The sequence below is a fragment of the Staurois parvus genome, unplaced genomic scaffold (assembly GCF_062004578.1).
Source record: "Staurois parvus isolate SC_StPar_1 unplaced genomic scaffold, SC_StPar_1.0 ptg000657l, whole genome shotgun sequence".
Taxonomy (NCBI): domain Eukaryota; kingdom Metazoa; phylum Chordata; class Amphibia; order Anura; family Ranidae; genus Staurois; species Staurois parvus.
The window spans coordinates 3109360-3135790 of NW_028318453.1; the positions used below are offsets into that span (position 1 = coordinate 3109360).

General features: G+C 41.1%; 1 protein-coding gene across 2 annotated transcripts; it reads left to right on the forward strand.

The window, feature by feature from the left end:
• The first annotated feature begins 1251 nt into the window (after positions 1-1251).
• Positions 1252-24521, forward strand: LOC149448781 (sulfotransferase 6B1-like). Of its 2 annotated transcripts, XM_089694271.1 has the most exons (7): positions 1252-1545; positions 5486-5595; positions 8447-8536; positions 10866-10992; positions 19311-19405; positions 20749-20905; positions 24212-24521. In XM_089694271.1, the coding sequence occupies exons 1-7, from the start codon at positions 1347-1349 to the stop codon at positions 24340-24342; spliced, it is 909 nt and encodes a 302-aa protein (XP_089550397.1). In that variant the 5' UTR covers positions 1252-1346; the 3' UTR covers positions 24343-24521. The 2 variants fall into 2 exon arrangements, with proteins under 2 accessions (XP_089550397.1, XP_089550398.1); XM_089694272.1 differs by lacking the exon at positions 8447-8536.
• The last annotated feature ends 1910 nt before the right edge of the window (positions 24522-26431 follow it).

The window sequence follows — 26431 nt, forward strand, 5'->3', positions numbered from 1 at the left end:
GTAATGGCGGCGATCAGCGACTTATAGCGGGACTGCGGTGGACCTTCTGACACTGGGAGGGAACTGACTTGGTGTCACTGACATCCCCAGTGACACCAATACAGTGATCAGTGCTTAAAAAAAAAAAGCACTGACACTGTACTAATAGCACTGGTCAGGATGGGGTTAACATTTTATTTATTTATTTATTTATTACAGGTACTTATATTGCACCATCAATTTACACAGCGCTTTTACATATGCATTGTGCATTCACATCAGTCTTTAACCCTCAAGGGGCGTACAATCTAAGTTCCCTAACTTACATTCATACATACACATACTAGCGCCAATTTAGACAGGATCCAATTAACCTACCAGTATGTCTTTGGAGAGTGGGAGGAAACCGGTGTTCCCGGAGGAAACCCACGTAGGCACAGGGAGAACATGCAAACTCCAGGTAGGTAGTGCCGTGGTCGGGATTTGAACCAAGGACTCTAGTGCTGCCAGGCGCACGTGCTGACCATTTAGCCACTGTGCTACCCAACAAAGGGTTAACTATGTGCAGGGACTGTTGTACTAGGGGGCGGTGTGTTGGTCCTTCACTGTAAGCACACTGCTCTGGATGGCTGTGCTGTGCCCGAGCTGACAGGGAGGAGGACTGTTAGTAAACAAAACAGTCCTCCTCCTTGTCGGTGATTGTGGGAAATCACCGGGCACCGGGGAGTAGTTACTGGCCGGGACTCGGTGATTGATAGCCGTGGCCGCGAATGGCGGCGTGGTTAGGGTGCCTGTGCAGCTCATGTGCGCCCCCTACCTGGAAATGCTAAATCATGTATATATATATGTGATTTTGCGCACCCGTGCCGCCCTGTAGCAGTATATCTGCTATAGGGTGAACAAGAAGCAGCTAAGTCTTAAATTATTACTAAAACCAGTAATAATCAAATGCAGAGGTGATTATTCAATATGATAAAGAGCAGATACATTTATATATTCTTACAGATACAAACGGCCCTTTGAAAGCAACCAAACCACTAATGCAGCCAACAATGAAATTGAGTTTGACACCCCTGCTTTAACGTCTTAATACTAGAAATGTAGAAACTCATCTGAAAAATAGACACACTCCTGCAGTAACTAACAGGTTAAACAGAGTGCTACTGCTTATCAATGACATCCAGGCTACTCCCTTCCACTCTTTCAGGCCTCCCCTACTTACTTCTGTTTCTGCTTCTACTCTCCCCCCCCTCCCCTTCCTTCTTTTCCCAGTCCCTCCTTCACTGAAGAAATGAGACGTAAACACAGCAGTCAGATCTAAACGGATCCAGCATTTCAGCTTTAAATTTCAACCGAACACTATTACAATGGCAGACTTTACAAACTTTATCAAGGAGGTCACAAAAGTATTCGAAGCTTCTAAAAATATCCCAAAGGATGAGTTGATGTTTACATACGATGGAGTGTTGTATCCAACTGCAACATGCGACATTGACACATTTAAAGCTTTGGAAACATTTGAGACGCGTGAGGATGATATTATGATGGCGGCTTATCCCAAGTGTGGTAAGTGATTTGAAAAAAAAAGAATTGGTTTAAATTCAATTTTAGAGGTTAGTATTAATTTTAATAGTAGATTTAGGATATGCCTATTTTCACTAGAAGACATTGGAATGGGATGTGTATCAATTTAGACACTCACTTTTTTATTTGGAATTTATTAAATTAAACCAACTCCTTTTAAAGTGGAACTAAAAGGGAAAACAGCAATCTGTGAGCAGAATCAGCAGAATATTTATCTTATCACATGTATAATATACTGTACATACCTGCATGTTTTCAGTGCTCTTTACCTTGAGCTATGCATGTGCAGCACAGGGTACATTCTTGGTACGATGCCTGTATGCCAGGATGAACCAACGCTGGCCAATCAAGATACCAGAAGATCAGGCACCTGGAAAACGCTGGCCAAAGATCTTGCAAACTTAAATCTGGGGGTTGAGCATTGTGGACTTTATTCACACTTGAAAGTATAACTAAAGACAAAGCATTGGGGTTTTTTTCTTAATTTTGGATAGAGTGGAGAAGGAATAGAAACTTTGTGAAGTAGTACTGCTTGGACCTTGAAGAAGGGGACATACCCTGAAAGCTTGTCCTGAAAATTGTATGTTACCGAAAAATAAAAAAAGTATCACGGACGGTACTCAATTTATTCTCAGTCTAAGCCTGGGTTCACACTGATGCGGTGCGGAATTCGCAGCGTTTTCTGTGTGAATTCCGCACCGCATCAGAATCGCACCCCGTTCATACGAACCGCTGCGGTTGTGTATGTTAAATTAACAACACCCCGAAATCGGCCCGTAAAACGCGGTGCAATGTGCAGAATCGGATCACATAGGTGTGAATACCCAAGAGATCCGATTTTAGTGTGGACCAAAAAAGGGTCCTGCACCTTTTTGGTGTGGATGCTGTGTGATTGGAGTCATACAAAATGTATGGCTCCAATCGCACCATGCACAATTCGCATGTGATTTGCACAGGAATGCGGGGCGGTTCCTGTACGAACCACATGCGATATACCACACCACTTATGTGTGAATCCAGCCTAAGGGTAGCTATATACCCCTAGATTTCTCTCATTGAGCCCCGTAGGTTGAACAAGAGAAATTGGTTGATTCCATGCTAAACATTGTGGATGGAGGAATCTGCACTTTTTTTATTTTTAATGCTTCAAAAGGTAACATGGGACAGTAATTGCACTAAGGTGCCTATGTATAGTAGATATACGTGATATACGTGAGTACATGTGGCTTTTAAGGTCATCTCTTTTTGTGTGTGTGTGTGTGTGTCCTTTCATTTTAAAATATAAGTTCAGTTCATAGTAACATCTTACCCTGTGCTCTCCTGTCCCCCAATGAGACAGCAGGTGGGGGTGCTTTACCTTACATCCGCTATCACATTTTAAAAGCTGCATGGTGTTGCCCACAAAGCCACATCATTCATTTACAGAGTTCTGTGAAATAATGCACAAGTCCCGTCTCTCGTGTAGTCACTTGTAGTTCTCAGTGAATTTCAGGGGATTCTTTCATATCCTCAAGATGGAGATAAAAGGGTTTTTTATGGTACTAACTCACACATGGTATACCTTCCTATTTAGCTGTAAACTATTGAAGATTTATGCCAAAAACATATTTTAGATGTTGATTTGGTTATGCCTTTCTTAACTATGTTGGGGTGGTTTGGCAGTAACCATTTTTTTTTTTTTTAGCAATGGTTAACATTGATTAATGACTAATGTGGTTCTGCCCATGGGGATCTGTATCATGAGTTCAATATACAACTTTACTTATTCTAGGTACAACCTTGGCTATACTGTATGTTTAATATAGTCCTTTTGCTCGTGCAGTGTCTTTTACCCTTTAGCTGGCAGAGCTTTTTTGCATTTTTTTGTACACTTGTTTAAAAAATACTTTTAGGCCTGAAGATTACACAAACCCCAGACATTATATATATCCTGAAAGCAGAGAGCCTAGAGAATAAAATAGTGGTAGTTCCAATTTTTTATGTCAAAAACAAAATGGCGACAAACTTCAGTATTCTATATTTTCTATGGACGACGCTCCTAAAGCCCCTTCAGGTCATCAGTTTAGAGTTACGGAGAAGGTCTTGTGCTAGAATTGCTCTCACTCCGGTATGCGTGGCAATATGTAACATTCACCTCATGAAGCAATGATGAATAAAAGCAGAACACAAAAAAAATATATATATATATATATATATATATATATATATATATATATATATATATATATTACTATTCCTGGACCTCCTCATGTCAGCCTACCACGGGATGTGACAAGCAATGGCAAAATAGAAGGGAGGGAAAAAATAACTTTAGATAAAAGACCCAGAGACTCAATGCTGCAAAATATTTTAATGATCGACAGTCGCTCCTAGTGCCCGTAAACCAAATTCCTCCTTGAGCGGAAGAGCCACATTCACCCTGTAGTGATGAATAAAGGTGTTGGCCCACTCCGGCTTGCTGCTCTGCATACTACTTCAGCCAACACTTTAGCATACACAGGAGGACATGACCTTCAGTGAAATACAGGCCTCTCTTCGGTCCTTTTGGAGAAGACAAAAAGATGATCTGGTTTTCCCTTTTGTTCGAACTAAATTCAGTTTTTTCCATTCATCTACTGACTCATCCTCTGGAAAAGCTGAGTGAACTGACTTCCAATTCATGTGAAACGAAGTTGCGAAGAAAATTTGAAACTGGTCTTTTTGTCTTGAAGGATCGAACAGTGTGACTCTTTAGATGAGAATTTGCACAACTTGGGCACTCTCCTTGCAGGAGCAAAAGCTGTCAAAAATATAGTCCTCAATGTTAGATGAAATAATGAACATAAGGAGACTGGATCAAACGGAGGAGCTAACAAAGCCTTCAAGGGACAAAGGCCGACCTCTTGTTTGACATAACAGACAGGGCCGAGACTTGGACTCTTTTGAATTGTAGGCCAAGCCACCTTCTAGATTGCTTTTCAGGAATTCCAAGATATTGCCATCTGAATCTTCAGTGCTTGAGGCAGGTGATGCAAGTAAGGGGAGACCTGCAAGAGTGCGTAGAGGGATTTCCAGCATGAACAGCCCTGGAATATGCTCTATAATGCAGTAGGCTTTAAACCTGACTTACCAAGGCAGAGCAGCAGGAAGACAGGCTGCAGCACTTTGTGTATGACAGCAAGAAAAGTTCAGCGCTCGTGCGACAATTTAGAGAAGGAGGAAGGAAGGCTACCCCATTCAATAGCGGAGGTCCCCAATCAGCAACAGGCATCCCACCGGCTCCATGGCACCCCAAGAAACAATCATAGGGAGCCATGTCATTGCTCAGCTGCCCACCTTCTCAATTGCCTGAAGACCAATTGGCTCCATGCTGTGGGACAACAAGCATCAGCCAGCCCACACACCCCAGGTACTGATCTAAACCCACACTCTCTGCAAGCCAAGTGAAAATGCCTTAAAGAGATAGCTTCCTTTGCATATCCCTCTGCTACCATAACTTCCATGCACCGTCATGAATGTAGTACTTTATACTGCCTACAACACGTCCCTGCACCAAAGGAACCCACCACCAAGTGAGTTTTACACCCCAAATGGGCGGTCTTCCGACCCGGGAGAGGCTGTACGTGGGCAGGATCATAAAAATTCTCTTTTTTTTTCTTCTTTAAAAAGTGTCAGAGCTGCTTTTTATAGGCTAGGTAAGAGATTTTCCTGGAGGGGCCAGAGGGGTTCGAGCTGACCCGTGGTAGGGTAACATGAGGAGGAGCCTATATATATATATATATTTTTTTATTTATTTTTTTTTTTTATTTTAACATGGATGTCATCTGAAATAGTTTGTTAGTTTGGAATAAATGCTTACAGACTTATTTCCTCTATCTTCAGTATAATTATGTTTGGTTTGTTTTTTTTATTCATTGTCACTAATTCTTTTTCTTATTCTCAGGCTCAAACTGGTCTGTAATACTGTTACATAGCATGGTCCATGCAGTACACAATAAAGAACCTTGTGCCTTGATCCCAGTCATAGAATTCAAATCCCCCAATAAATTTGAGGTATGTATTATACAGAGCTGCTCATGCTCTATAAAAACTGGGAGAAAAGTGTGGGTATTGTCACTTTTAATGAGAAATGTCACTTATAACAACCAAAATGTGTCCCATATATCAATGCAATTCAACAACCATAGGCTTTCATGAAATACAATATACTCTCTAGGTACAGAGCCGATGCTACCGCTAGGCGAACTAGGCAGCTGCCTAGGGCGCAGCCACGACTGCTGGTGTAATCATCATCATCCCGGTACAGGGTTTACCATCATTGTGGCTGTGCTTCACTGCTCCTCTGCACCCCGGAGGTGTCTGGGAAAGTGTGCATTGTCCTCTAGCTTCAGCCAGTACAGGACAGGGGGCATCCCATCAGGGTCTCTCCTTGGCTACCCCAGACCACTGACACAAGGCATTGCAAGGGTTAAAGCAGTATTAAATGGTTTAGTTTTAGGCCCCATTCACACTTTTGTGACTTGTCATGTGACTTTGGGGTCTAAAGTCACATGATAAGTTGCCCCCCGCCCCATGTTTCAGAATGGATACCATTCATACCTGTGCGACTTCAAGTTGCAGCGGCTTCAAAGTAGTTTCTGCACTGCTTTGGTCCGACTTTCATGTGACTTGAGGGCCATAGACTTCATGTAAACCCTCCAAAGTCTCATGAAAGTCGCACCTGAAGGTTGTACATGCGACTTGTGTACGACTTTGCACAGCAGAAACAATTATCCTTAGTCATAACCAAAGTCGTACTTATCCAAAGTTGCATCAAAGTCTCATTAAGGCTGCATCAAGTCACCCTGAAATGCAAAATGTTTAAGTTTTGTTTTTTTTTGGGGGGGGGGGTGAGTAGCTGGTCACGCCTAGGGCACAACATTGTCTAGCACTGGCCCTGTCTATGTAACCAATATTTTAGTGTTTTTTCTAACTGTAAATCTTTGACAATGATGCAGATTTCACTGTGTTTGAAAAGTCAGCACAGGGAATATAAAATCCTCATATAAATCTGAAAATAAAAGTGATCCAAACTGAGGTTTAGGAAAGTAAAAAACAAATGATAGTTTTCAAGTAACTTTTACCTAAAAAGAATCCTCACCAAAGAGTATTTATTAAGGATAGGTTACACTATTGAAGGTGGTTGCGGGTACAGGATTTGTAGCTGTTCCTGCACCTGAAACCACCCGCAGCCAAAATGCACTGCTCTTTAAAAATGCACAGGGCTGCCATTCATTTTTAATAGCACCCCCATACATATAAAAAAGGACCATGTGATTTCCCAGCCACTGCATTTTCAAAATGCTGGAGGAACGTTTTTCCTGCGTGAAACGCAAGCACAGCAGCCCATTCAAATGAATGCACAAACACAGCCCTCAAAGCCACATTAGTGTGAACCCAGCCTTAAAGGGTCCTTATAACACTTTGGATTTAAAGTCAATTGTGGTCTAGAGCCCTTTCCCTAACATTTCTTTATATGTACCTTCTTTCTAGATGTCTTTAGTTCAGTCAAGTAACACACAGGGTCCTTTTCCTCCTCATCTGTCCTGAATATTGCAAGGAATTGTGCTCATGTAATTAATAAATTCCTGTAAACCTAGGGGGGGGGGGGCATGTCCTTGATGCCATGGGCTCACAGGAAGTGGATTATAAGTAGCTGGAGGTCATTCATTCCAGAGGAGGACCAGCACTGGACTACAGAGGAGGGTGCAAAGGGCAGCATTGGAGTGTGGATAATATGATTACAACTTTTTTATACAGAAGGAAGGGGGGGGGTGTATGTAAACAATAAAAAAATAAATGTAAATAGGCTTTACTTGTGTTTTAAAAGTGTTTTTGCCACATACAAAAGTGTACAATTTTTGCTTTACAACTTTAACAAAACATTTAATAGGTGTCAATTTTCAGAGCACTATAGGATTTCTAAAGAAAAAGCAAAGCATTAGAAACATCCTTTTTTGTCTTTGGTTGAAACCCTGGACAAAGCTGTATAGAAAGAGATGGGAAAAGGCAAGAGTCACTGCTCTGACTGCTCTACTGTATGTGTGCAAATTGTAGCTTGAGCTACTGAACAATAGAAACAGGGGGCAAAGATGGCTAGAAAAAAAACAAATGCTATCTGGATATGGAAAGCATTAAACACACACACACATGCACACACATACACACATATTCTATTATTCCTTATAAAAGCAGCAGGGCTTTTGGTCAGCGGGAACGTGGAGGAACTCAGCTTGGCACCTCCAGCACTGAATGTATGTAATGGCAAGGGGTGGTGGGGTATGCTGGAGGGTCTATTGATGCTGGCTGCTGGGTGATCTATTTTCATCGGAGGGGATCTATTTTTGCATGAGGGTATATTTTTCCTGGGGGGGTCTTATGTTGCTGGAGGTCAATTGTTGCTGAGAAGGATCTATTGTTGAGGGAGAGGTCTTCTGTTGCTGGCTGCTGGAGAGTCTATTAATGCTGGCTGCTGGGAGATCTGTTGTTGCTGCAGGGGGTCAGGGGGTCTAATGTTGCTGGGGTGGTGTTTTGTTGGGGGGGTCTGAAAGGGGTGGTACTGGGAGGTGTTGCTGGGGTGGTATTTTGTTGGGGGGGTCCATTGTTGTTGGGGGGGGTCTGAAAGGGGTGGTACTGGGAGGTGAATGAGGGTGTAACCAAGGAAGGGAGCTCAGAGGTGCATAGGGGGAGAAGATAAGTGGGAAGCTCCTGTGCCTATTCTCTGAGCAAAAAGCCCTGGGAACCAGTATCTATTCCTTTTTTAAATAAGACTTTTCTAAAGGTATTGTATACACAAGTAAACAAGGCACATATCTGTTATAAATGTCTCTTCCAAATGAAAAGTGTTTTTCTGTTTATAATACAGATACTAAAAGCTGACCCTTCCCCACGAGTTTTAGCAACACACTTCAATTATGACCAAATCCCAAATTCCTTCTTTGAAAAGAAAGTAAAGGTAAGGTGTCTAATTTAATATGAAAACTTTACTATTTGGAAGTAGCACAGGCAGGGGCACACTGAAAACTCATGGGGCCCCCGGGCAAAAGGGGATCATGGGGCCCCTGTGTCCTTGCCCAAACTCAAAAAAGCCTATGAAATGGTACCAGGGGCATCTCATGGGGCCCCATACTGACCCCAGGCCCTCGGGCAGTGCCCAAGTTTCCAAATGGTCAGTCCGCCCCTGAGCACAGGAAGAAATAATATAGACCTTGATGAAATCTTGGGACATACTAGTGCAAGCATCAACAGCAATGATAAGAATATGAAATATGCATTAATTGTCTAAATACTTAGCACTCAACGTGAGGCTTGGGGGCTGCATGCAGTCCTTTGGCACTTTTTGTGTATCCCTAGGGGGCTCTGCAGCTACTACTGTGCCCCCATTCTATAGCTCCTGAAGTATATCCCTAGTCTCCAACAACTACTATGGCATGTCTGCAGTCTTTGTCTATCCTCCGTAGCATGCCTAAAGTTTCTGACCATGTCCTGTACCCCCCAAAAGCCTTTGGCCATATTCTGTTGCATGTCTGCTCTCTCTGACACCTATTTACCGAATATTATGTGTGGCCTTTTGGTAATGTCAGGGGCTGCACTTGAGGCACCCCATATCAAGCAAATTGATCATCACTAGTCTAATTTCCAACATGAAAATAGAACCTGCAATGTAGTCTAAGGGCAAAAATGTATTTCTTGTTATAATCTTAGATCCAGTTGTTTGGTTATGACTGATCGTTTACTTTTATCTTACCCTTACCTTATCATACCTTTTTTCTTTAAAGCTGAACATCTGGCAAACAGCTAAATACACAGATAAAATGCCTGTAAGGCAAGCGTTTCACCTTCCAAAGGATTTGTACTTACAATAAATCCAGTCAGTTTCGAGATTTGCACAGATCTGCCACACAGCACACCCCTATCTGATAGGAGTGGAAACCAGATTTTTTTTCCCCTACTGCAATTTAGTAGTATTTACAGGTTTCTACCCCATGCCCAGCCTATGACTAGGCAATGTAAGGAGAAACAGTAGAGGTCATCTCTCTAGAGCTCCATACCTGCGGGCTGCATACATGGGCTATATATTCACTAGAAACATTTGGCCTGTGTGTGCACCAGCCTGTCCAACAGAAGCCGGTCGAATGGGTGGAGTCAGGTCCCAACCCTGGTTGAGGGATAGCCGAGTGGAAGGACACCAGGAGGTAAGCAGAATCAGAGTCAGAAACAGGGAAAAGGAGGTAAAAATCAGGTAGCAAGATACAGATTCACTTGGCAACTGCGTAGACAGTAGTTCACGCTAGGGTTGGTAACAAAGGCAGACAGCGAACATGAGTAGATCAGGGTAATCCTAGAGCAAGGTCAGAGAGGAAGCCAGGTCAGCTACAGAATCTAGATGAATAGCAGAAACTGGATCACAGGAACAAAACTGAAGACCGTCCAGCAAAGAACTAGTGCAGGTTTAAATAGGGCATTTGGCAGTATGGACATGCACACAAGTCCATGCTTGCTTATATTTGTGAGCAATAATGTACATTCAGTGCATCTTCTATGCTCTTAGCAATGTGTATGCTTAAGCCAGACAACGTGCCTTAGACTGATGGCTGACACTGTGGTCCTGACAGAGTGTGAGAGAGTTATACACTTGTCAGGTTTTTTTTTTTTTTCCATCTGTGCCCATCGGAGAGATTTCCCTAACCTTACTGTCCCATAGCCAAAACAGAAAGTGAAAGGAAATCCTTCAAAAGTGAGAAAATCTGTGGTTTTCACCAGGGTCACCACCAGAAAAAATGTCTCCATTGGAAAATTTCCCCTCTATTACTGTTCTCAAAATTTGGGATTTTTTTTCCACTTTCACTCTCAGTAAACAGGACAAATAGAAAGGGTGAATCTCCCTAATGGGTGCATAGACCGCAATAAAAACCCTGAGAGGTGTTCTAATTCCCCTCCACTCTATCCAAAACTAAAAAAAAAGGTTTCGCCCTATACTTTTCAGGAAGGTAGACCAGGGTCAAATTTAAAGCTTAGTTGTGACATTCTGTTGAGCATATTTAGGTAATATCTTACATCTAGATGTGCCATGTGGCGACTACTTGCCTGTTTGATTTTATGCTGTTTTGAGATACCATAGCTGTAATTGTTTCCATGTTTTCAAATTGAAGCAATAAGAAATGAGCAAGAACACTGGAATGTGTTCAGAATAGCCTGTTTAGTGTATTACCTTTTTTGCCATTATTGACAGGTAGACAGAAGTCATTCAAAAAATGTAATACTATGGTTTTGTTCTCTGGTAGATTTTGGTGGTGTTTCGCAATCCAAAGGATACAGCTGTATCAATGTTTCACTTCTACAATAATAATCCAATGCTTCCCACCTACAATAGCTTTGATGACTTTTTCCCAGATTTCATGAGTGGAGAAGGTAAGAGGTGTGCTAAAAATTCTGAAAATAAGATTAAAATTAAGATAAACTATGATTAAATAAAAAAAATGATATATACTGTATGTGTGTGTATATGTGTGTGTGTGTATATATATTTACACACAGTGAAGGAAATAAGTATAAGTATTTGATCCCCTGCTGATTTTGAATGTTTGCTCACTCACAAAGAAATGATCAGTCTAAAAATCAAATGGTAGGTGTATTGCAACACTGAGAGACAGAATGGCAACAAAAAATTCAAAAGAAATGCATGTCTAACAAATTATGCACTGATTTGCATGTTCATGAGGGAAATAAGTATTTGATCCTCTTCACAAAACATGACTTAGTACTTGGTGGCAAATCCCTTGTTGGCAATCACAAAGGTCAGACGTTTCTTGTAGTTGGCCACCAGGTTTGCACACATCTCAGGAGGGATTTTGGCCCACTCCTCTTGGCAGATCCTCTCCAAGACATTAAGGTTTGGTGGCTGACTTTAGGCAACCCGAACTTTCAGCTCCCTCCAAAGATTTTCAATCAGATTAAGGTCTGGAGACTGGCTAGGCCACTCCAGGACCTTGATGTGCTTCTTCTTGAGCTACTCCTTTGTTGCTTTGGCTGTGTGTTTTGGGTCATTGTCATGCTGGAACACCCATCCATGACCCATTTTCAATGCTCTGGCTGAGGGAAGAAGGTTCTCACCCCGTCCATCGTCCCTTTGATGTGGTGCAGTTGTCCTGTCCCCTTAGCAGAAAAACACCCCCAAAGCAGAATATTTCCACCACCATGATTGACAGTTGGGATGGTGTTCTTGGGGTCATAGGCGGCATTCCTTCTCCTCCAAACACGGCGAGTAAATGCCAAAGAGCTCAATTTTGGTCTCATCTGACCACAAAACTTTCAACCAGTCCTCCTCTGCATCATTCAGATGTTCAGTGGCAAACTTCAGACGGGCCTGGAAATGTGCTTTCTTGAGCAGAGGGACCTTGCGGGCACTGCAGGATTTCAGTCCTTGTCGGCGTAGTGTGTTACCAATTGTTTTCTTGGTGACTGTGGTCCCAGCTGCTTGGAGATCATTGACAAGATCCTCATGTCTAGTTCTGGGATGATTCCTTACTGTTCTCATGATCATTGACACGCCACGAGGTGAGATCTTACATGGTGCACCAGACCTAGGGAGACTGACAGTTGTTTTGTCTTTCTCCCATTTGCGAATGATTGCACCAGCTGTTGTCACCTTCTCACCAAGCTGCTTGGTGATAGTTTTGTAGCCCAGTCCAGCCTTGTGTAGGTCTACAATCTTGTCCCTGACATCCTTGGACAGCTCTTTGGTCTTTGCCATGGTGGAGAGTTTGGAATCTGATTGTTTGATTGCTCCTGTGGACAGGTGTCTTTTATACAGGTAACAAAATTAGATTAGCAGCACTCCCATTAAGAGACTGTTTCTAATCTCAGCTTTTTACCTGTGTGAAAGATACCTGGTAGCCAGAAATCCTGCTAAATGATAGGGGATCAAATACTTATTTCCCTCATGAACATGCAAATCAGTGCATAATTTGATAGACATGCATTTCTTTAGAATTTGTTGTTGCTATTCTGTCTCTGTGTTACAATACACCTACGTATATGTATGTACAGTGGTGATCGAATGTTTGGGCACCCCAGCTAAAAATTTGTATTAATGTGCATAAAGAAGCCAAGGAAAGATGGAAAAATCTCTAATAGGCATCAAATTACAGATTAGACATTCTTATAATATGCCAACAAAAGTTAGATTTTATTTCCATCATTTACACTTTCAAAATAACAGAAAACAAAAAAATGGCGTCTGCAAAAGTTTGGGCACCCTGCAGAGTTAATATCTTGTACTGCCCCCTTTTGCAAGTATCACAGCTTGTAACTGCTTTTTGTAGCCAGCCAAGAGTCTTTCAATTCTTGTTTGAGGTATCTTTGCCCATTCTTCCTTACAAAAGTCTTCCAGTTCTTTGAGATTTCTGGGCTGTCTGTCACGCACTGCTCTTTTAAGGTCTATTCATAGATTTTCAATTATGTTGAGGTCAGGAGATTGTGAAGGCCATGGCAAAACCTTCAGTTTACGCCTCTTGATGTAATCCCCCGTGGATTTTGAGGTGTGTTTAGGATCATTATCCATTTGTAGAAGCCATCCTCTCTTTAACTTCAGCTTTTTCACAGATGGCATCAAGTTACCATCCAAAATTTGCTGAAATTTTATTGAATCCATTTTTCCTTCCACTCGTGAGATGTTCCCTGTGCCACTGGTTGCAACACAACCCCAAAGCATGATTGATTCAACCCCATGCTTAACAGTTGGACAGAGGTTCTTTTCATTAAATTCTGTGCCCCTTCTTCTCCAAACGTACCTTTGCTCATTCCGGCCAAAAAGTTAAATTTTAACCTCATCGGTCCACAGAACTTGTTTCCAAAATGCATCAGGCTTGTCTATATGTTTATTTGCAAAGTTCAAACGATGATTTTTGTGGTGAGGACGTAGAAGAGGTTTTCTTCTGATGACTCTTCCATGAAGACCATATTTGTACAAGTATCTTTTTATAGTGGAATAGTGTACCACAACTCCAGTGTCTGCCAGATCTTTCTGGAGGGATCGTGCAGTCAAACATGGGTTTTGAATTGTTTTTCTCACAATCCTGCGAGCTGTTCTGTCTGATATTTTTCTTGGTCTTCCAGATCTTGCTTTAACTTCCACTGTTCCTGATGACTGCCATTTCTTAATTACATTCTGAACAGAGGATATTGACATCTGAAAACGCTTTGCTATCTTCTTATAGCCTTCTGCAGCTTTGTGAGCGTCAACTATTTTCAGTTTCAGTTTTCTAGAAAACTGCTTAGAAGAACCCATGGTGCTGATTGTTGGGGCAAGGTCAGATGAGTCTGGGCATTTAAAACCTTTGAGATTGACATAACCTGTTCTTCCCAGACGATCATTGAGAACAATCCATGACACTGGCAGGTCTCAGCTTTGCAAAGGGGGCAGTGCATGCTATAAATTCTGCAGGGTGCCCAAACTTTAGCAGACGCCATTTTTTTCTTTTCTGTTATTTTGAAAGTGTAAATGATGGAAATAAAATATAACGTTTGTTGACATATTATAAGAATGGCTAATCTGTAATTTGATGCCTTTTGGAGATTTTTCCATCTTTCCTTGGCTTCTTTATGCACATTAATACAAAATGTTTGCTGGGGTGGCCAAACTTTTGATCCCCACTGTGTGTATATATATATAAAATATATGCCAGGGGTTAAGATTTCGAGTCCAGAGCTACTAGCCGGTCACAAAACTTATTCTCCACCAGTTGCCCCACCCAACCTTGCCCAGGCCCACCCCCAACCCCACCCCCCGCCCGCCCCCAACCACGCCCCCTTAAAGCTTATGAAATTACCTTTTTCTTTAGAATAAATAGTCCAAAATATAAAACTGTACACAGTAATGTATATCCCAGCTCCCCTGTATCCCATTATAGTGATATGACATGTATACAGTATGTATATCCCAGCTCCCCTGTACTCCTTTATAGTGATATGACATGTATACAGTAATCATTACTGTATACATGCCATCACTATAATGGAGTACAGGGGAGCTGGGATATACATTACTGTATACATGTCATATCACTATAATGGAGTATAGGGGAGCTGGGATATACATTACTGAGTAATGTATATCCCAGCTCCCCAGTACTCCATTATAGTGATAGGACATGTTGTATACAGTGCTTACTGTCCCCCTGAGTCCCCTGCAGCATTGGAGAGGGTGTCTCCTCTCAGCGGAGGAGAGCGGACCTCTCCTGCACTTGTCCCCTCGGCGGCGGTGCCGCAGAAGCCAGAAACCAGAAGTTGTAAACCGGAACTCGGCTTCACAATGAGGCTTGGAGCAGGTGCAGTCGCTCCATGCTTCATCTGTGCTCACCGCTCGCAGCCACTCGCCACAGATGAATTTGTCCTCGCATTTGGCGAGTGGCTTTTTCAAGCCCTGATATACAGTACGTTATACTATATTGCCAAAAGTATTGGGATGCCTACCTTCACACGCAGATAAACTTTAAAGGCATCCCAGTCTTAGTCCGTAGGGTTCAATACTGAGTTGGCCCACCCTTTGCAGCTATAACAGCTTCAACTCTTCTGGGAAGGTTGTTCACAAGGTTTTGGAGTGTGCCTATGGGAATTTTGGACCATTCTTCCAGAAGTTCATTTGTTAGGTCAGATGAGTAGGCCTGGCTCGCAGTCTCCACTCTAATTTATCCCAAAGGTGTTCTAACTGGTTGAGGTCAGGACCATGCAGGCCGGTCAAGTTCCTCCACCCCAAACTTGCTCACCCATGTCTTTATGGACCTTGCTTTGTGCACTGCTCTAGAGTCCAGTTGCGGCATGTTTTACACCACTGCATCAAACGCTTTGCATGTCACTTGGTGATGTAAAGCTTGGATGCAGCTGCTCGGCCATGGAAACCCATTCCATGAAGCTCTCTATGCATGGTTGCTGTGTTTAATGTGAAAGCCACACGAAGTTTGGAGGTCTTTAGCTATTGACTCTGCAAACAGTTGGCGCCTACGTGGCCTACATGTTCATGGCTGAGTTGCTGTTGTTCCCAGGTGGAATATTTAGTAGCGAGGAAAAGTTCCTGAGAACAACCCATTCCTTCACAAATGTTTGTAGACGCAGTCTGCATGCCTAGGTGCTTGATTTTATACACCTATGGCCATGGAGGTGATTGCAACACCGGAATCCAATGATTTGGAGGAGTGTCCCAATACTTTTGACAATATGGTGTATATCAGAAATAATTTGCCATTAGAACATTTGAGAAATGTTTTCTGGTACTGCATCCAGAAATAACACACCCTCCTGTGCTTTCCCTAACTAGTTAAATAATACTGACCTATACAGAGTAAATGTTGCTAAAATTTAGTAAATGTACATGAGCACATTAAGTGCTTAGTTGCACAATTAAATATGCATTAAATTCAGTAAGCATTATTAGGAATACACAGCAATATGAATTAAAAGCAAAAATTAGTTTGAATCTGTAAAAATATATCTAATCACAATCCAATCTCACCATGCTCCACTTCCCATGATCCAGACAATTTTCCCTCTTCCACTGTTAAGCTGTCCATACATGGATCAAAATTTGGCTGCTTAAGCAGGGACCACTCAAACGATCTATGAATAAACAGAAAGGTTGTACAGAAATTGATCTACTAATTGACTTCTGTACAACCACCCTTTCAGATTTTTCTTGCTCAGTTGGCTATAGCCTGCAGTGCTGATCATTGCATTCTGATGACAGGGAAGTCTCCCAGCTGTCAGAGTACAATAGCTCAATGGGGAGAATCCCCACTGGTTGAACAAAAAAAGAAACTGACTCATCTATGGTCTGCCTTACTCTGCAAACTGGTCTTGCTGCTCTCTCTCCCCCTTCCAACCTTCCTCTCACCACTTCTTAACAATTTGCATGTTGCTTCTTTTCTCTCTCTTTTCCACACTCAATTTTTTCACTGACCCCCACCAATATGGCCTTATTTACCCCATCCTGGTTCATTATACTGCCCCTTCCTTACCCCTACATAAACTGATTTCTTATCCCCCCCCCCTTCATATTTAAAACTCTTCTTTTTTATGTTCCACTATCATTCCCTCTGCCCCTTCGTACCCTTCTTCCCTACACTATACTGTTTTGCTTTCTAAATGTTGTTCCCCCCTGAAACACACAAACATACACCACTATCCAGTCTCACTGCCTCCATTCTTTCTATGCAACTTTTTTTTGGGCAGAGGCATCCAATCAGAGACTCTGTTTCATACAGTTTTGATCCATTGCATGACAAGCAAAGTGAGCAAGAAAGAAAGCATTGTACACTAAGAATTTCAGGGATCCTATGCTTTGACAGATCACAACCTCAAGGAAGACCAGTGGGCCTAAAGTCCATTTTAAAAATTTATGAAAATCCTTTGATTTTTCTCTTGCTTTTCACAATCCAAGAGGTTTTGCCATAACACAACTGACAAACGTTGGAAATGTGTTATACTCGTCCAAAAATTCTGAATAAGGATTCTTTGAGATCATAACATATATTATGTGGGTGAGCCCATGTCAGAAGTTATCTTGTGCCTATATAGTGCTACAATTTATCCTTTTAAATTTGAAACTGTGTATAATAATAAACAACACCCTTGAAGACCGTACCAACCTTTGACCATATTCATCAATCACCTAAATGGCACAACACAATTTGTGTGGTGACCTTTCTTTAGTGCACAGTCCTCACTGTCCAGACCATAAAAGGATGAGTTGGCTGGGTTTTTCTTCCCAGGCCAAATAGATTCTTGTCCTCCCTTGACTCAACAATTATCCTATAGAATGTCATAGCCAGGGGCGGACTGACAACTCATGGGGCCCCCGGGCAATAGGGGATCATGGGGTCCCTATGTCCTTGCCCAAACTCAAAAAAGCCTATGAAAAAGGTACCAGGGGCATCAAATGGGGCCCCCTATTGACCCTGGGCCCTTGGGCAGTGCCTGAGTTTCCAAATGGTCAGTCTGCCCCTGGTCGCAGCCTGTCTCAGCTTAAACTATATCTTCTGTAGGTAAAAAAAAATACACCAATCACAATGTGCAGCCCAGCCACCTGCTTCCTAACAACCAAGAAGGAAGGGGAGGGAAAAAAGTGCTTACTAACTGCAGTATGCAAGACAATTTTAACCACCTCCCACCCGCCATATAGTACAATGACGGGCGCAAGGCGGTTCTCTCGCTCTGGGAGGACATCATATGACGCTGACAGCTCGTGAGGAGAGGAGAGCCGGTAATTGGCATTGCTCAGAGGGGACATGTACACAGATCATTAGAGCACTGATCAACAGTGTGCCCTGATGATCTGTGTAGCCCCAGCAGTGCCACCTGTAAGTGTCCATCAGTGCCAGCTGTCAGTGCTCATCCATGCCACCTGCCAGTGCCCATCAGTGCCACATTTCAGTGCCTACCAGTGCACATCAATGCCACATATCAGTTCCCATCTGAGCTGCCTTTCAGTGTCACCCATCAGTGCCAGTCAGTGCCACCTATCAGTGCCAGTCAGTGCCGCCTATCTGTGTGCATCAGTGCCGCCTAACAGTGCCAGTCAGTGCTTCCTAACAGTGCCAGTCAGTGCCGCCTATCAGTGCCATATATGAGTGCTGCCTTTCAGTGCCCATCAGTGATGCCTGCCGATGCCCATCAGTGCCACCTACCAGTGCCTCCTCATCAGTGCCCATCAGTGCCACCTATCAGTGTCCATCAGGGCGGCCTATCAGTGCCCATCACTACAGTCTCATTAGCGCACATCAATGAAGGAGAAAAATCACTTATTTACAAAATTTTATAACAAAAACTAAGAAAAAACATTTTTTTTTTTCAAAATTTTCATGGTTTTTGGTTTGTTTAAGAAAAAATAAAAAACCCAGAGGTGATTAAATACCACTAAAATAAATCTCTATCTGTTTCAAAAAAATGATAAAAATTTCATATGGGTACAGTGGTGCATGACCGCTCAATTGTCATTCAATGTGTGACAGTGCTGAAAGCTGGAAATTGGCCTGAGCAGGAAGGGGGTATAAGTGCCCTGTAGGCTAAGTGGTTAATAGACTCCAGTTAAAAACACTTACACGATTACAAGTGTAAAACGGCCTTTGAACACAAATGAAGGTGCACCCCCAGATTCCACAGCCTAAGCATCCCCTGATGCTTAGATGCAATCACTGTTGATGGAAGAGGAGCCTCAAGCCACTGCCAGACCTAGAAGTTCCTAAACCAGCAAGGAACGCACTAGTCGGGCGGCCGTGACGTCATTGGGTAGGATGAAATCTCCAATCTTGGGTCCTGGTTTTAGGAACTACCAGCACACTAATTTGGTAGGTGTGTGCTGGGCCTTCAGGAAAATCATAACCAAATGGTAAGGTCAGAGCAGCAGTTTTGCATGTGTAAGCCAGAAGGCTGAATGGGAAAATATTTGGATGGAAGAGAAATTCGGAAAACCCCTATGAGAAACCCATGCACTGATTTTGTTTTATTTAACGTTCTTTTAAAAAAATAGGCAAGAAAAGCCCTTTAAAAGAAGATTAAGATAGTGGCTGTGTCCTTGAAGCTCTGTTGTTTGAAGCTAGTTGTCGCACTGTATACACTTTTTACTGTTCCTTAGAGTTCTTCTTTGATGTTCTCATAGCAGAGGACATTTTTACATTTGGACTTAAAAAGTTGTATTGAAGGAGTTAAAAGTAATCACTTGCTATTTTTCGCTTCAGTGGCCTGGGGTTCTTACTTTGACCATGCTATTGCTTGGAATAAACATCTTGATGAAGGCACAGTTTTGTTGATGACTTTTGAAGATATGAAAGAGGTTGGTGAACATTTTGTAATACACGTACCGAAAACTTAGCCATTGCTGAGGCTTTAAATGAAATGATCAGCACTGCTTTAAAATGTAATTATAGCAATATCTCTAGAGAGTTATGAATAATATGAATATTGAAAGGCAGATTATACCATTTTATTAAACTGGAAGTTTGTTGTTAACCTCAATAGTTTTATAGTACATTAATTACCAAATATTATTAAGGGGTGTATCAAAATAGTAATATTCAGGCTGCTAACTTGTACCCATTGGCAATTTATCAGGTTATATGATAGACAGTTCTGGTATCTAACAGGCAAGATGAAGCCATTAATACATACCATACATGAGTGGTTATTTCCAAGAAATACTTCATGGTCAGGGAATACATGAACCAATATTTGTTGTGTTCATTCCAAGGATCCAATTATCGTATTATTCCAACAAAACTTAATTTTTATTTAAATCGGTGCAATTGATGGGTTTCTTATCTTTTGGAGTCCCCATACTCTGTGTTTTGCATGTGGCATCTGCATTTGAGTGCAAGATAACCAAATGTGTCTATGAGTTCTCAAGCAACAGAGATGATGAGGCTGATTTACATTAGGAGTTTGTGTGACTTTTCACTTCAATTAACCAATCATGCGAAAGATGGAATAAGTAAAGAGGAATTTGCTTTTCACATGAATAGATAATTTGAGTGAATATTCACACAACCTATTGAGTGAAGATTCCGAAGTCCTTTTACAGATTAGCCAGATTGCCTTATAATATAACTATAAGCAAAACATTTTTTACGTTTCAGAGTGGTGAGGAATTAAAACAGCTGTCAGTTTTTTTTGGGGGTTTTTTAACCCCTGTCTGTCCCCCTGTAAGGGAGATTCACCCTGTTTGTCCTGTTTAACATTATCATTGAAAGTGAAAGTAAAAGAAAATCCAAAATTTTGGGTTATTATTATTATTATACAGGATTTATACAGCGCCAGCAGTTTGGGCAGTGCTTGTCACCAGAACTGGAATATTTTCCATTAAGGAAACTAGTTCCGGTGACCCAGGTGACAACTGGGTATTCCCTCACTTTAGAGGGATTTTCTCTCAGTTCCTGTTTTAGCTATGGGGCAGGAAGTGAAGGGAAATCCGCCCAATGGGACACAGGTGGCAAAAACTTTACAGGGGTTATAACCCTCTTTTGTTCTATCCAAATTGAAAAACAAATTTTTTTTGCTTTCAATTTAAACTTTAACTTTAAAATACATCTGTGACCCATTTTTGTAACCCATAATTGTAAAATTATAATATTGACATTAATAGATATCTTTACTTACTGCATGCTCCTGCTATTCATATAGGATCTTGAGAAATCAATTAGGAAGATTTCAGACTTTTTTTCTTTACCCCTCACTGATGAGCAAGTTAAAATCATTGCGGATAAAGGAACATTTAAGTCTATGAAGGAGAACAGCAAAAACACACACGGTGAAGTGGGCAAAGTTATATTCAGAAAAGGTAAGACAATTTTACACCATGTATAATATTTTAAATCAAGTGCAATTTTATATTTAAATGGAAATGGCCATAAGTACAAATAGAACAGCGAATCTCCCTAATGGGGACAGAGATAAAAATACACCCTTGATAGGGAGTCCAACCCTAGAGACCAGGTACTGTACATGTACGTCATCCAGTCTAAGCGGTTATACCGGAATGATGCCTGCAGCTATAGGAATTATCCCGATATCTTTTTTTAGAGCTGGTGATACTCTTTCAAGTAAAAGCAATACTGTTATAACCACTTCATCCCAAAGCTGTTTATAAACGGCAACAGACAGGAAGTGGTTAAAAATCAAAATCCTCAGCGAGTGGCTGGGGATTCGGATTTTAGCAACCCCCCCACCCCCATCCTGGTGCCCTGTGACGGTTGCTTAAGCAGCGTTATGCTGGCACCAGCCCTATATAATTTGTTGTGGGGATACAACAGCTTGACTAATTACATCTTAAAATAGTCACAATGTAAAATAAAAACTGAAATATTTATGAAAGTAGCCACACAAACTTCAATTTCATTGTACAGACCCTGTATAATCTCATTTAAAAACACACAAAACAAAGCAATATGAGAACAAACGTATGCAGTCCAATCAAATTCTGTACAATCACACAGGCCCTTAACATCTCATGGCTATTGGTAGATGCATACATCAAATTGTATAGTTATGGTCAGCTCTGTGCATTATGTACATGATTAACCTAGAACCAGAAGTATAAAAATTAATCAGGAATATAAAAAATAATTCATATTGCATACAGTATGTATATATAAAAACCATACCAAAAATTAAATAACAATGCTAATACTCATCATCAACTACAACCATAAATATAAATATGTATAAAAAGAGAGAGATTAGAAAGATTATATTAAAAAAATAAACTATGTTTTATAAAAACAAATATTTTATAAAATTGTGTTTTATATATATGAAAATGCTAAGGTATCCATACAATTAGTTTGGCTTTGGGGTCCTATGTATGTTAAATACAGTATTAACCTCAAACTCCTCATTTAAAATGATTGTAAAGGTTCTGATTTGTTTTTTTTTTAAATAACAAACATGTCATACTTACCTGTTGTATTTACCAAACCTTTCTGAGTGTGCGGATAGTGTGGCACACATAAAGTCAGCCGCATGGGTATCTCAGGCAGGAGACAACGAAGTCTGTATTTTTGCCGATGCATAACAAAGGAACAAATAACACATTTGATTTTATTTCATCGGAACATCCCTACTAATTGACTAAAGAAGCCAGGTTTAGTTTTAAAATGATTCCTCAACTTAATGTGGGCTGTCTTGGACATTGCAGAATCCGTAAACAGGACCCAAAATTAGACCCTTGTTTACCTAATAAATGTAGTTTTGTTTATTCAAAGGCAACCGATATGAAGTCCTTTTTATTTTCCTTTCCTGATGTGAACTTTTTGGCAGCACCACGACTTTTGTCATTTCTTAAAAACTTGTTGTCCCTTCCTTGACTTTCCCTGAGTTCTATGAGTGTTTAGTGGAAGGGTACCTAATTTATCCGCATGAACAGTACTGAATTGTCATGGTCGAAGTAAGGCTAAGAGGGCACAGTAGTATTTAACATCAACACCAAACACATAAAGCATCATAAATAACACTGTAGGACACAAATAATTTCTGTGGAAGTGATATAGCCACAGCTGTATTAAACAGCAAGATAATATTTACATAAATTAGACACAATTCTTCAAAACATACATGAATTCTAATACAACCAGGTCCTTGACAGTGCCACTCAATGTCATGTTGCATTGTAAACCCATACCAGCCATTCACAACCAGCTTGGTGGGTGCACGTCAGTCATTTTACACCATGATTCACCTGGAATAAACAGGAATATATGTGAATGTTAAGGTTAAACCACTTGTCAAAACATTACCTTAGCTCTTACTTTTTTGTAACCATCAAAGACTTGCCAATCCTGTGACAATATTAAAACGTCATCGCGGCTTGGTCATTCATACTGCCGAATCCTGCGAACCCGGAAGGAAGACCGGGGGAAGATGAAAGCACCTATAGAAGTAACAGCGCTCCACTGGAGGGCTTAGTTTTCAAGCAAGTCTGTCATAATCTGCTAATATGCACCACATACTAGCACATCATGACTTAAATTGCCCAGGGCCCATGTTTTTTTTTTTTTTGCTGTAGATTACTACCGTTTTAAGCAACACCCATGGAGATTTTTAAGTAACGTTGTTTGCCGCCATTTCACTGGCATGCAAAATGATAAATCTTGACATGCTTGGGTATCTATTTACTTGGTGCAACATCCTTTTCTATATTTTACCAAACAATTGGGCATTGTGTGTTTGTGTGCACTAAAATTAATTTTCCCCAAAACATTTGATAAATGGCTGTGTAAATATCGTGCAACATAAAAAATTGCAACAACCGCTTTATTTTCCAAGACCTCTGCTTTGAGAAAATATATAGTGTTTGGGGGTTCTAAGTAATTTTCTAGCAAAAAATGCTTATTTTAACATGTACAGTATGTGAGAAATGTCAGAATTGGTCTGAGCAGCAAGCGGTTAAACTTTACACCAACAAAAACAGTTACAGCTCAACAATAACTTGTTGCATTACTGCAGACTTAATGCATATATATGTGTAAATTATCCTTATTAACCTGTATTTAAGCTGTAACAACAAACTCCTTTTATTTGCTCCCTTTTGGTCACTGAAATATGCCATTGAAATCAATTTGTTATCAATGTCCAAAGAAAAAAATCTGTTGATCATGCCAAAAATTCAGAGCTCTTCTGTGTTCTTTGCAATGGTAAATCTACACTTCTTGCCCAGGTTACCACTGTAAACTACTGAACATGTCCACCTTATGTTGAGGTGAGGGGCAAGTGTTCTTGGGTCTTAATACACGTCCTGCCTAGGGTGACAATGCTGCTTCTCCACAGATACACTACAGTAAGTGAGGGTTATCAACCTACAACAGGACATGTGGATGGATCACCAGGTGAAAATAAAAGGAAAAAAAGAAAACTAAATGCAAACACCACATCTAAGGACTAGTAAACTCTAGTCTATCACATTTTGGTTCTTGGGTTTAAATACACTTTTTATGGTCTTGTAAGGTGTATAGATCATGTTTTACAGCTCATATCTTTTGTTCCTTACCCTCTATAATTAACAGGTATACCAATACAGAATCTAGTACTTGATTATAAAAAGTTCACCCATGCAGTGTAGCGTTATACTGTATTTAAATTTTTTTTTCAGGGGATGTTGGAGACTGGAAAAACTACTTTTCAGAAGCTCAAAGTCAAGAAATGGATGCAAAATTCGAAGAATGCCTAGCAGGAACAAAGCTTGGAGAGGTCTTGAAGTACAATATTTACTGTAAATGGTGACAAGGCAGAATTATGTGATATTTTTTGTTTTATGGATAAATAATCAATGTGTACAGAATTATACACCATGTGCACAGAATGTATAATCTTGATGTCAATTTTTTAAACTGGGCAGTCAAAGATTTTTTTTTTTAGCAACAATCATGACTAAGGTCACAATAAATCAGTATTGCCTGAAAGTTGTAATCATCTTAACACTCCTTTTCATGTCAAAGCTCCTTTGGTCACCAGCCAACCACTGAACTGCATTGACTGTGGGCTCTTTCGAGCAAGCTGCGCATTTACATAGGAACCTTACCGGTTTGAGTTTCCTCAACAGCTGGAAGGGATTTCCCTCAATGGCTGTATACTCTTCATCTCTATGAATAAATAAAGCTGCTATTCAGACAACTAAGCACAGGAATAGATATTGACCTTTTCATCAGGAATCAAATCACAGTCTGGATAATTCCAATGTGTATCAAAGTCAGGGGTGGACTAACAACTCATGGGGCCCCCGGGCAATAGGGGATTATGGGGCCCCTGTGTCCTTGCCCAAACTCAAAAAAGCCTATGAAATAGTTACCAGGGGCATCCCATGGGGCCCCCTACTGACCCCGGGCCCTCGGGCAGTGCCCGAGTTTCCAAATGGTCAGTCCGCCCCTGATTAAAGTGCATACTCAATAAGACTCTGTTGTCTTCTGATTATTATTGATTTTTCAGTATTAATCTAGCAACACCATTTCACGTGGCCCTTCCCATACAACCATTATATCAATACATATCCCAAAAAAAGGGATGCTTTGAAGACACAAATTAACCTACCTGTATGTTTTTGGTCTGTGGGAAGAAATTACTTGTGATGTGAAAGAGCCAGGTATCAGCAGTGGTGTTTTAGGAGGAAAGCCACACTTTATTGGGGGCCCTGCATCTTAATGCTGACTGGCCTATGGGTTGGCAAGTGGTATATCTGTGAGGGTGTCCAGCTGGAATATTTTTAGAGCCAACTGGATTAGTGTGAACTACATTATATTCTTTATGACAATATTCCAGCTGCACCAGTCGCTATTACTGGAGTGGGATGTTGTCAATTCCAAAAGCTCTAGTGGAAGACTGACGATGCAAAAGTGTATCCTTGCAGCTAAAACCTAAACTTAGCAGAATACAGTGAAAAAAATAAGTATTTGATCCCCTGCTGATTTTGAATGTTTGCCCACTCACAAAGAAATGATCAGTCTAAAAATGGATTGGTAGGTATATTGTAACACTGAGAGACAGAATAGCAACACAAAATTCAAAAGAAATGCATGTCTAAGAAATTATGCACTGATTTGCATGTTCATGAGGGAAAAAGGTATTTGATCCCCTATCATTCAGCAGGATTTCTGGCTACCAGGTGTCTTTCATACAGGTTTAGAAGCAGTCTCTTAAAGGGAGTGCTGCTAATCTCATTTTGTTGCCTGTATAAAAGACACCTGTCCACAGGAAGGAGCAATCAAACAATCAGATTCCAAACTCTCCACCATGGCAAAGACCAAAGAGCTGTCCAAGGATGTCAGGGACAAGATTGTAGATCAACACAAGAACTATCGCCAAGCAGCTTGGTGAGAAGGTGACAACAGTTGGTGCAATCATTCACAAATGGAAGAAACGCAAAACAACTGTCAGTCTCCCTAGGTCTGGTGCACCATGCAAGCTCTCACATCATGGAGTGTCAATGATCATGAGAACAGTGAGGAATCATCCCAGAACTACACGTGAGGATCTTCTCAATGATCTCCAGGCAGCTGGGACCACAGTTATCAAGAAAACAATTGGTAACACACTACGCCGATAAGGATTGAAATCCTGCTGTGCCCGCAAGGTCCCTCTGCTCAAGAAAGCACATGTCCAGGCCCATCTGAAGTTTGCCACTGAACATCTGAATGATGCAGAGGGGGACTGGTTGAAAGTGTTGTGGTCAGATGAGACCAAAATCGAGCTCTTTGGCATCAACTCAGCTCGCCGTGTTTGGAGGAGGAGGAATGCTGCCTATGACCCCAAGAATACCATCCCAACTGTCAAACTGTCAACTGTCAAACATGGTGGTGGAAACATTCTGCTTTGGGGG

What these genes read in the sequence shown, in the direction of transcription:
- LOC149448781 (XM_089694271.1), top strand. Translation starts at nt 1,347, where the DNA reads ATGGCAGACTTTACAAACTTTATCAAGGAGGTCACAAAAGTATTCGAA. An exon ending in TCTTTGAAAAGAAAGTAAAG is followed by an intron (nt 8,537 to 10,865) that starts GTAAGGTGTCTA and finishes GTTCTCTGGTAG; the next exon opens with ATTTTGGTGGTGTTTCGCAA. An exon ending in CTTTTGAAGATATGAAAGAG is followed by an intron (nt 19,406 to 20,748) that starts GTTGGTGAACAT and finishes CTATTCATATAG; the next exon opens with GATCTTGAGAAATCAATTAG.